Source organism: Octopus bimaculoides, chromosome 2 (genome assembly GCF_001194135.2).
Source record: "Octopus bimaculoides isolate UCB-OBI-ISO-001 chromosome 2, ASM119413v2, whole genome shotgun sequence".
Lineage (NCBI taxonomy): Eukaryota > Metazoa > Mollusca > Cephalopoda > Octopoda > Octopodidae > Octopus > Octopus bimaculoides.
Window position 1 is genome coordinate 37,330,584 of NC_068982.1, and position 12,300 is coordinate 37,342,883.

The window sequence follows — 12,300 nt, forward strand, 5'->3', positions numbered from 1 at the left end:
ATAAAGCCATTGAAGAAAAATGTACTTGAAGTCTTAGATATATAATGGGAGTTTTGTGAATGAATATTATTTTTCAAAGAAAATTTATTAAAACTTATTTGATATTTTATCTGTATATTTTGGCACTCACCTTCTCTAGGTACTCCAGTCAACTTGTTATTCATTTTGATAGGTTTTACATAGGATTTTTATTACATTAGTAGAAAATGCCTACAGATGCTAATTATACTTCCCATTAGAGCAAGATCAAGACAGTACTACTAAACAAAATCAATTAATAAAGTTTATTTTAGATAATAAGACTATGATCTTCAACTGAGATTGCAGATTCAATACTGATATGGGTTTGATCTTGTTGCTTCATATCAATTAAAAGATTCATATAAATATTTTATTTACTTTAATTAATATTCATACAAATTAAAATAAAATTGACATTCCTGTTGTTTTATAAATGTCACATTTTTCTTAACCTAATAGCAATTCATAAAACTTCAAAGCATTTGAAATATCTAAAACATTTAGCAATAATGTTTTTTGTTTAGAAATCATCAAAAACGTTGATCATTACCTCTAGTTGGCTCAACTCCATTTCATTTCTACAAAAGATTAACCTACTTCATTCTATTTGATTTCAATGTTTTGTTTGTTTTTTTATCTGTTTAATTTAATATTAATGTTAGGATGATAGAAATTTGGGAAGTTAATTAAGCATTAGATGCATTAAAGTATTTTCCATTTATTTATTTTATACCACAGTTTGTGAACAATAGCATTGATGGTTACAGGTTTTCAATGGGCCAATTACTGGTTCATTGCATTTATGATTGCAAGGATGTCAAGGAAACATCTGTAAATTTGTATAAACACTTCTTTTGAAGAGCAGCAATTTTTCATTTATATCAGCAAAATACACACAAACAACAAATTTCCATCTACCAGACTTCACACACAAGTATTTGTCAACTTGCAATGATATAAGAATAAAAGACACTTGTCCAAGTTGCCTCACTGTGGAATCAAAGACAGAATCACATAGTTGTGAAGCAAATCTATTAACTTTATAGACATCCTACACTCATTTGTTCTTAGTTTTCATACACCTAGGATCAGTAAAATAAGTACAAGTATACTGAGATTGAATCAGTTGTCTACATCCTCTATTTATTTCAAAAATTGACCTTGTACTAGCTATTTCCAGTAAATTAAATCAGTTGATGCCACCAGACCATGCTTAACACAGTAAATAGAACTTTATGGGGGCATTTTGGTAAACCAATACCCTTAGATGGTGTATAAGTAAGAAAAAATGTATGATTGATAGTTATCAACATGTTTTCAGGATTAAGCAAGTATCATTTTATCTATAAGAAAGCAAACTAAATGTTATTTTATTTCCTTCTACTTATAAAATTCAGTATGACTTCTAACTTGAGCTGAACTTCTTACTATTTTTATTTTGTAAACCGATATCCATTGTCTCAAACATGTTGATTTAGTTGTCCATAATGGGAAACATTTATAATAAAATAATTATCACAAATATGTTTATGATCTACTATATACAAGCAAAGACTTTATTAAATAGCTTCTCATTTGTATTTCAGTGGGGATTCGTTTGTTTGATGTTTCTTTTTATTGATTAAATAATTTTCCAATAATTTATCCTTGAATCTTTATTTGTTTCTGAATTAAATACATAATTGTTTTCTTTTCTCCATTTCATATGGAGATCAACAATTATAAGCATATTCTTTTTATTTACTAAGTGAAAGCCAAGAAACAACTGAATTCTATGTCCTTTTTTTTTAACTCAACACAAATTGCCTTATAGTATACTTATAGTTATACCCCTCTACATTCTGATTTCAAATTTTGCCTTTCATTCTTCTAACATTGATGAAATAAAGCATCAGTCAAGTTCTAAGGTTGATTTAATTGCCTGTTCCCTCCTCAAAATTTGTTGTTTTGTAGCTAAGTTAGAAATCATTATTACTTAACTTGGAATGGTAGATCAAGAGAATCAATAGTGTTAGACATAATGCCTTATGGTATTTACTTGCATTGCTTTATATCTCACTGTGAATTCTGTAATAAATCATTATTACTGAATTTACATCTAAGGTTATAATCTGCTTATCATTTTTTCCCCTTGTTTCTCTTCTGGTTTATTGTGAATCTTTATTAACAGAAAATATAGCTTTATTGATGATTGTTTTACTATTGTTGATAAGGTTCTGTGTGATTCCCCCACCCACCCATTAAACTTTTGGTTTAATATCCGTTCCTAGATTGCTGCCATATAAATTAACAGATATTCTGGCTGCAAAGCAATTAGTGTGTCTGATGCATGATATTCTGTATGTATTAATTGATGTTTTGCTTTATCTACAAAACTTTATAAACTAAAAATTCAGTGTTGTGAAAATACAAGGTATGTGAGCCATTTGCTGGTTAAATGGATGTTAGTATTTTTCACTCTTGGTCTCTTTAACCATTTTGCAAAATTACAGTCCAATATAATAGTTTATCCTTAAAATCCAAAGTGTGTCTGTTGTCCATCACAATAATGACTACAGATTTGTAATTTAGTTATTTAATAATTTTGATCAATTAATAGATTTGTTTCAGCTTATTTTATCTTTTGGTGCTTTAAAAAAAATAGCTTATATTGCTGAAGTAAATTTATCTCCAAGTTGTTGCTCTAAAAATTCAGTAATGAATTGGTTGTCAGTATGCTGTCACCATAGTTAAATATTGAGTAGAATGAACAATAAAATAAAGTATATTTTATGTGAAACAACATGTATAGCTTTTTTATTGTTATCAAATATTGTTACTAGATATCATTATGCAGATATAAACTTCTTTTAAGAACTCACCTGAAAATGTTTTGTCTAAGTCAATGATACTCTTGAAAATGGCATGAAATTTTTATTTTCTTGTCACACTGATCTTATCAATTGTAAATGTCAAACCTAAAGCATTTTTATCAAGTACTTAATATCACAATCAAGTAACAGAAATTAAAAAAACTTTAGTGTAATTTTTTATTGTGAAAAGATACTTTTTAAATATTTTCTTCTTCGTTATTTTTCTTCAGTTAAACATCCTACAATTTGTATCTCCTTCAAAATAGTTTCCTCAGCTCCCAAGGTTTTTCCAGGTCTGGAATGCCTTTACAGAGGCAGAGGTAGTAATCAGTTCTTGTTACAAATTTTCGTTGATCTTTATCATTTAAAATCAGTGACCTTTCAGAGTGAATTTCAACTTGGGGAAAGATAGTCTGCAGAAACCAAACCAGATTGTAAGGCAGCTGGGGAATGAGAGTGGTTTTGTACTTTACTAAAAAGTTATAGGCAAGGAGTGAAGCACGAGCAGGTACATTGTCATGGTGCAGCATCTAGGTTTTGCTATCCAAGCTCCTCTTCTCTTCCTTTACATTGCCTCTCATAGATGCTTCAGAACATCCGACAAAAACACCTTATTGTCTATGAGATCATGTAGAACGAAACCATAATGCTTGACAACCATCCAATAGAAATAAAAAAAAAAAAAAACAGTGACCAACATCACCTTCACATTTGAACAACTCTGTTGTACTTATCTTTTTCGTTATGGCAACATTGATCCAACCCACTGTGACAGCTGCCTATTTGCTTTGACACTGTAGCCCTATTCTTACATTCCATCATTCCATCACTGTATCATTGCATTCAAGTTGTTAAACAGTTTCTGACTGGCTGTAATTCTTTTTTTTTTTTTTTTTTTTTTTTTTTTGTTCATTCATTTGTCAGTTGACATATCACCAATTTTGAAAATCACATGGCATGAACTTTTACAGATGTTTCTTTCTTTGGAAAATTTTACAAACCATTTAGTGACAAGTTACATGCATCACATTATGCACTTTCATGATCCGATTGTTTTTGGTACATGTTCTTCCCAATTTGAAATGCTTGTACTCCTTGTGACATTGCATGCAGCTCAAACAGTCCAACATAAAGGTTTGTTGCAACATTAGAAAAGTTTTCATAAAAATCTTAAAACAATTTCTCATAACCACACTACTGTTCCAAATCTTACATTGTTCAACTTGCAACTGAAGACAATCCCAAATCTGGACGTCTTTGGAGATGATTGTATTCACTGTAGCAAATGTAGGCAAGACTGGCTGAAAGTCAAGGTCACCTATATACAACACTGCAATTCTGAACATGCTGCACAGTCTGGTTGGCATGTAGGTTTAAATGTTTGATTTATCTTTGGACAGACTTCAAACATATATCACTGTAAAGTAAACACATTGTCATATTTGAGATATAGCATACTATGCTATGGAGACAGCAGTCATGTTGAAGATTTTTAGTAAGTTGACATGGTAAAACAGTTAGAACACAAGACAAAATATTTTTCAGTATTTTGTTATTATAGTTTATATGCTGAGTTTAAATCATTGGGCTGACTGACTTTGCCTTTTATTCTTCTCACATCAATTAAATACATAGTTGTCAAAACTGAGAATGATTAACTTGATCATTCTTCTCTTTCAAAATACACGGTTTGTGCCAAAGTTTGAAACAGTCATTTATTAATAATAAAGTGTAATTTTACTTAATTCTGTACATTATCTTAGAATTCTTAAAAACAAAGACAAACAATAGTAGACAAAAGTTTACTGTTGTTAATTGAATTCATCTTTAATTATTGATATCTTGCACTACCTTTTCAAAAACAAAAATCAGACAACTGCATCTATGATGTTATTTTGTTCTTTGGAATTCAACCTAAAGAAACAAAGTAAGCCTCTTTGTTTCTAGTTCTAAACATTTGTGTCCTTGATAAAAAAAAAATTGTGGTCATTCATTCATTCAGTTATTTATTACTGTTACATCACTGATCATTTCTAACTCATGGTGGTACCAACAGTTTACGAGTATAATTGGAGAGTTCTTTTGGGAAAATAATGTTTGTATTCTATGATTATTTTAAATGCTGTCATCCATTCTTATTTGTGGAAATTAACTAATCTCCCAAAACATTTATCTTTCTTCATGGATGCATTTGATATGTTATATTGTACAGGGTTGAGATGTATACATGTGTACAAATCATTTAGCATCAAAATAGCTTGACATTTATGCATAAACACCTTTATTTCATAAATATGACAAAAATAATAATATAAATGAACATGACAGAAAACACAATGGCACAGTGAATGTAAGAATATTTCATTTTTTATAATTCAGATGGTTATCAATGCTGTTTTCATCTAAATTTCCCTGCTATCTCATGATAGTAACAAATAACTTCTGAAAGAATTCATGCTGTACTGGTTAGAATCATGTTGTGAGGTGCATAATCAAAATACCTGTTCTTTATAAAAGTGATTTCTATAGCAAGTATACTTTTTATTCAAACATGGTTATTCCTCGCTCATAAGCTATAAATGCAATTCATGTTTATTTTGAATACTGCTTTCAGTCTATTCATGATATTTTTTGCATTTCTTATGAACGAAAAGTAAATCCCAAAGTTTAAAAAATAGGAAGTATGTTTAAAGTTTGATCGTGGTAAGAATGACAAACTATTCTACCATTATTAAGATCATTTTTGCCTCTCCTTTTTTAAATTTAGTTAAATGTTTTTAATTTTATATACAGGATGTTGCCAATTTCTGCTTGGCAATCAATAAAAGAACAATCATGATGTTCTGAGGACTTTTCTTTCTTTTCCTTTCAAGATTAAATTGTAAATATTACATGATTCAATTTTATATTCGATTAATCCTTTGATTGAGCTTTCTTCACCTCTATACTCATTGTTAGCACTTCGTTATTGGTTTCAGATGGCAACATAAAGGAAATCAACCTTTTATTTAGTCCTATATACTAAACTCTATACATTGTACATTCTCAGTTTTTATTGATCTACTCTAGTTTTGGTTGTCACAAATTACAGTTTTAAATATCTACTCAACTATCCATCTTTTATTCAAGTTTGAATCACTTTTACATTGCTGTAGCACTTGGAAATTTTAATTAAATATGGCTTGTTGTATACCGTTTTCACTAACTGCTATTTTATGTGAGGTTCAAAATTGTCTATGGTAAATTCTAGTAATATCAAAATCAAGCATTCATGCTTGCTAAATACATTGGTATTTTGAAATCAGTGACAATGAGTTAAACTGATTTGAAATAACATTATAAAGCCTTTTTGATAATTAATGTTGGATTAAATATCTTAAAGATAATTACTAAAATTAGTTGTTTAGTGAGGCTCTGCATTGATATAAATCAGAATGGAAATAGAAATATATATATTAAAACAAGTTGTGTATTGCTAAGCTATGATGTTAACTTTTCAAACAAGGACTTTTGAAAACATCTAGCTGAATTTATGATGTGCAATTTTTGGAGACAATAACAATATGGATAGTGAGAAGCAATCACTATAGGTATCTTCAATTGAAGATGAGCTCTAACTGATAATTTGTCTTTAATAAAATCCATTTAACCTCTGTAGCAGGATAAAATATTTGAATGTTTGTGTTTGCTGACCAGGCATTTTTCTTTTCCTCCTCTATGAACACTTTAGAATCCAGTAATTAGAAGTGTTCCCCACCTGTTATAAATGTTCTTTTACTGATTTCATTCATTGACCTGCAGCTATGCTGTAGCACTGCCTCCAGGTGTTTTAGTTGATCATATTTTAAGTCTGGTATTTATTTTAACAATTTTTAACTGCTAAGTTATGGGGAATGATAGGTCACAACATAAATACACATTCTTTCTCTCTCTCTCTCTCTCTCTCTCTCTCTCTCTCTCTCTCTCTCTCTCTCTCTCTCTCTCTCTCTCTCTCTCACCCTCACTTTTTTGCTTTTTTCTACTAGTTGATATTCTGTAGTCGCCTTCTCTTTTACTCTATTTGAATGGAGACAATGAAGAGCAGTAAGGATGCCTTTTATCTTTCAGGGAACAATCTAACCTTATTAGTGCTGTTCCCAAGATAAAATGCACCCAATGCATTCTCTTGATGAATGACCTAAGACAATCTCTCATCAAGAGGACCAGCATTAACAATCTAAAACAATGTGTATTGAAGAGAACTCTTAGTCTTGTCTTTCAAAGGCATGACAGTCTCTTGATCTCTTGTACTGCTACCAAAATAAAATCCACAGTGTTTAGGAAGGGCATCCAAATGTAGAAGTCAAACCAAAATAAAATGTACAAGTAAAACATGATCATCTAATTTGTCCAAGAGAGCAGTAACTTGAAATAAGAACTGACTCAGATCTTGTCAACCTGTCTTACTCATACCAGCAGGAAAAGTGAATGTAAGATAATATGTTGGAATTCTGCACAGTTTCTGGTCTGTCAAATTTCATTCACGAAGTAATAGCCAATCTGATGTTATAGTAGAACACAATAGCCTAAATTGCTATGTGGCAGGATCAAACCCAGAACCATTCAGCACTTGTGTGTGTGTGTATTTTTGACATTGTATATAATGAACAGCTTCTCAGTTCATTAAATCAGAAACCAGGTCATCTTGAAATAATTTTAGAAGTACTAGGAATATGAGAACTCAGTGTAGCTTTGTGTGTGTGTGTGTGTGTGTGTGTGTGTGTGTGTGTGATAATTGGAAGCATAGTACAGTTCTTAATATTAGCATTTTGCATTGTTAAATGTAACTAGACAGTTGGATCTTATGAAAGTCATAATGGAAAGAGTGGATATAGATATACACAAACACATACACATATGATAGAAGTAGTTGGTGTTAACCATAGCCAGATCATTGAATTTAGGGTATGTAGTAGAAAGTCTTGTAATATATGGAATTGACAGAGTTTTTGATAAAAGAAATAGAATTATCATGATGAATTCTTTAGATATTGTTGAAGCTGACATGGGGAGGGATTGCAATATTACCATTCACACAAGACTAATTGGAATGGGCAGTAGAAAATAATAGGAATTTAGGCAATTATTTCTAACCTTAATGCACAGGAAGTTTGTCCTTAAGATTTTTACGTTGTATTTTATCAAATCCTTTGCTAATATTATTGTTTTCATAGGCTACTGTCTATCTATTTAGATTTGTGTTGACATATTAATGCTATGAGCATCAAGAATCCAGTGGGAAATATTTATATAATGAGAAGGACTTTATTACCTCAATGATTACTAATATTTTAATCTTTTCACCAAATATGGAAGGTGATTACATGTATATCTCAATCTTAGACATTCTGTTTCACTGAAAAGGTCTAGTAAGGCCAAAATATACCCTGTATTGTCTCTCATGCTTACCAAAAATTTTTTCGATAGTCATTGAGCTAATTACATTGCTTCTCAACTAAGTTTTTTAAAATGGGTTGTTGTGTGTTTAAAAAAAATTTTTTTTATTCTCACTGCATTAAATATGTTAGCGCTAAATTAAATATTGTGTTTCATGTGGACTCAGAGTTAATTCATCTAAGTGTTTTTTAGACCCCCCCCTCTCCCAAACATACCATTTGTTACATTGGAAGGTAGATTCCTAACGAGAAACTTTGATACATAATCACCTAAATGCACAGTGATACTTGCATCTACCATCTTGGAACTATCAAAATTATAGAGAACAGCATAGTACTTAGTGGGATCACAAGTTTCCTTTCTTGGGGATGTGATGGACCGTACAAGTTTTTATGCTTTTGGGAAGATATCAATAAGCAATAAAAATTTGAACTGCTTGAGTTAGGAGTGAAGTTTTTTGGGTTTTTGTTTTCTTTTTTGTTTTACTTTTTTTAAGCACATTGTATTAGAATACAATTTGCTGTAACTATGAAAGATCTGAATATCTATAAATCTAATATCACCAACACTAGCAAATTTCATATACTCCTTTCTCGAAATCTGATAATGTGTAAATGAATAATATTTCTCTTCAGTCAATATATTTTCCTTTTTAATATTCCTTAGGTTCAGGAATTCATTCCTTATATTTGTATGTAATATTTCATCACTGTCACATATATTATTTTCCATTGATCCTGCTAAAACTAATATATTTTCTTCTCTTTCGTATGAGTTTGTTAAAATTTTATTTATTTATTTATATATATATATATATATTTTTTTTTTTTTTTTCATAGGAAATTCAGGCAGAAGTAGATTCTCACCAAAATGCTTATGAATCATTAACAAGTGCTGGTAATCAACTTGCAAGAACCATGGTGGCACAAGATACTACACAGCTTCATCATCGTCTGGAGGAGATGAACCAGCGATGGCTCACATTGATGACCACCTCAATGGAAATCAGGTATGACAATGTATAACTCTTTCAAAAAAGATATTAGTTTAAACCAGATGAGTCAAGTAAAATAGCTGAACCATATTTATATAGTGTTTATAATTACATTTGCATCTATCCTATCATTGCCAATTTTTTTTCTTTCCTTGCACTTTTTATAATAAATCTGACAGAAAGAGATTCTGACATTTCTTTATCTTTGATATAAATCTTTTAAGAAATAATATATATATATATATATATATATATATATATCAATCACTTCATATACAAAAAAAAATTCCTTTTATTCAGAGTAGCTATTGAAACAGTTATTTTATACAGAGATTTGATAAGCATTTTAACAAGTGAAGACTGTTAGTAACAAGGGTTACAGGAACAAAATCAGAAATAAAAGACAGGTAGCTTAAGAAAAATGGCTTTGATTGTTCAAGGACTGAGAAGTGAGTGCTACCGAAAAATAAAGTAGCATTGCTGGTATACATTTCACATAAAATCAATATTGGATATTTTCTATCATCCAGCTTTCTAAGACAAAAACCTTACTTTGTACATACTTACAGTATTCTTTAATTGATCTCATTTAGAATTTCCAGACAGACTTAATGCATTCTTTGTTTCACTTTTGATATATTTCTTACAAAACTGATGTACAGGTATAGCCCTGAGATTTTTCATAATGTTGAATCAATAATTCTAAGTACTTAATGCTATATTGAATTTATAAAATAAAAAATATAGTAATGATTTATACATCAGCATATAGCTACAAAATTTTATTTGGTACTTATTTTATTGACTATAAGTAAGGGTTGAACTTAAAACTGTAATGCATTAAGTTTAATTGATGGTTGCAGGGGCACCTACATATCTATTTTCTAGGGCCATTAAATATGTATCACAACTATAGATGATGCAATATAATTGAAGAAAAATAATTACAGGAATTATTCTGATATAAGGACATGAAAACAAAGATAGTGATGATACTAGTTCTAAATTCAAAATAAACCCCATTGTGTTAGTTGGGTTGAGATAAGATTTATTTATGTGCAGAAAATAGACTCCATCAACTCCCAGTGGGGTAAGCTAGAAGTAGTAGATAGCTTCCGGTATCTAGGTGACCAGGTTAGTAGTAGAGGTGGTTGTTCCTAGAGCGTAGCTGTGAGAATAAGATTAGGTTGGGCAAAGTTCAGAGAGCTCCTACCCCTGCTGGCAACAAAGGGCCTTCCTCTCAGAGTGAAAGGCAGATTGTTTGATGCCTCTGTGCGAACAGCTATGCTGCATGGCAGTGAAACATGGGCTATAACAGCTGAGGACATGCATAGGCTTGAGAGAAATGAAGCCAGTATGCTTCACTGGATGTGCAATGTCAGTGTGCATGTTCGACAGAGTGTAAGCATCTTGAGAGAAAAGTTAGGCATAAGAAGAAGTGGCTGAATACCTTTCAAGTATTGGGCCTCATGGAGGCATAGTGGCTGAGTTTCTTTTGAGTGTTGGGCCTCACGAAGGTGAGGTAGCTGAGTTCCTTTCAAGCAGGCTTCACGGAGGCGAGGTGGCTGTATTCCTTTTGAGCATTGGGCCTCATGAAGGCAAAGTGACCAAGCTCCTTTCGAGTGTTGGGCCTCATGGAGGCAACAACCAAGACCTTTGGCATTATGTTGTGCTTGAGAAGAAGACCCATCAGGCCAAGCAAAGTCAGAGCCGTGGCAGTTACCAGTGTCAAACAAATGGCACCCATGCCAGTGGCACGTAAAAGAATCTGTGACACTCTCGGAGTGTTTGGCGTTAGGAAGGGCATCCAGCTGTAGAAAACCATGTCAAATCAGACTGGAGCCTAGTGCAGCCTTCCAGCATGCCAGCCCAGTCAAACTGACCAGCCCATGCCAGCATTGACAACAGACATTAAATGATAATGATGATTTGTTTTTAGCTTAAAAGCTACATCTACACTGTATAAACAATTTCCTTGGAAAATATTTATGAAAATCAAGTTAACAGGGAGTCTCTGAGTGGTTACTCTACCTGCTAGGAATAACAGTCATGCTGCTTATTTTCTACAAACTGCTCTCTCCAAGGCTTTGATTTTTATTACTTCTTGTTTGCTTATTTGATAAAAGTAGTGAATGAAGTCTACTATGTAGGTCTTTTGAGAAGCACAAGTCTTTTTTTTTTTTAATTTTCATATACTCTCCTTGAGAGAAAATTTATATTCATTTTATATTCATCTACCCTATGCCAGTATAGCTTTCTCAGTTGGATATTGACATGTTCATTTGAAGATGTACTTCTGCAACTGGATAGCTTTCCTACCATTAATTAGCCAACCCAGAATTCTTATCCAGGAATTCCCACAAAGTTCATGATCACTGACAGCCCTTCCCTTATTGACTAAATTGGAAAAAAGATTTTTTTTTAATTATGAGTGGTAGCAACAGAAATATTTCAGATTGACATAATGAGGTGTAATGTATTACTCAGAAGCTGGGTAAAGTCGTTTGAACTCAGAATATTGTCACTAAAACAAAATAGTTAATAAAAGAAAAATAGATATTGATGTTTTTCAGAAAAGCTTGAGAAATTAACATCAAAATAACCTTATCTGGTCAATTGATGTGTGAAAATATTAATATTGATTATTGACCTGTCTCTTATCACACAGTTTTATTCATAAAGGTTTCACAAAAACATATTAAACCAAGTGTTTTGTTTTGTTTTTCTTTCTTTTTTTTTCTTTTTTTTTTCTTGCTATTAAAAACTTCCTAATTGTCTGGCTCTACATTTTTTAGAAATGAATTTTGAAAAAACCCAAAATTACTACCATATTCTCCCAAAGTGTACAATTTTCATTTCTATGGTTGTTTTATTCTTAAGGCTAATGCTAACATAAGATCACAGCTTTCTTTTGTAATAACAAAATGTATGGCAGCTGTTTTATCTTTGGAAAATAATAACAGAATTCTTCAGTTTATATTGATTTAGATTTTTTTC

At 31.3% G+C, this 12,300-nt stretch overlaps 1 protein-coding gene across 5 annotated transcripts in view; it reads left to right on the plus strand.

Moving 5' to 3' along the window:
• LOC106873450 (dystrophin) overlaps window positions 1–12,300 on the plus strand; it is a 562,674-nt gene that overhangs the window by 453,521 nt on the left and 96,853 nt on the right. For all 5 annotated transcript variants that reach the window (XM_014920808.2, XM_052976364.1, XM_052976366.1 and 2 more), the window contains one exon: window positions 9,149–9,318. In XM_014920808.2, coding sequence (XP_014776294.2) covers window positions 9,149–9,318 — 170 coding nt within the window. The remainder of the gene's footprint in view (window positions 1–9,148; window positions 9,319–12,300) is intronic.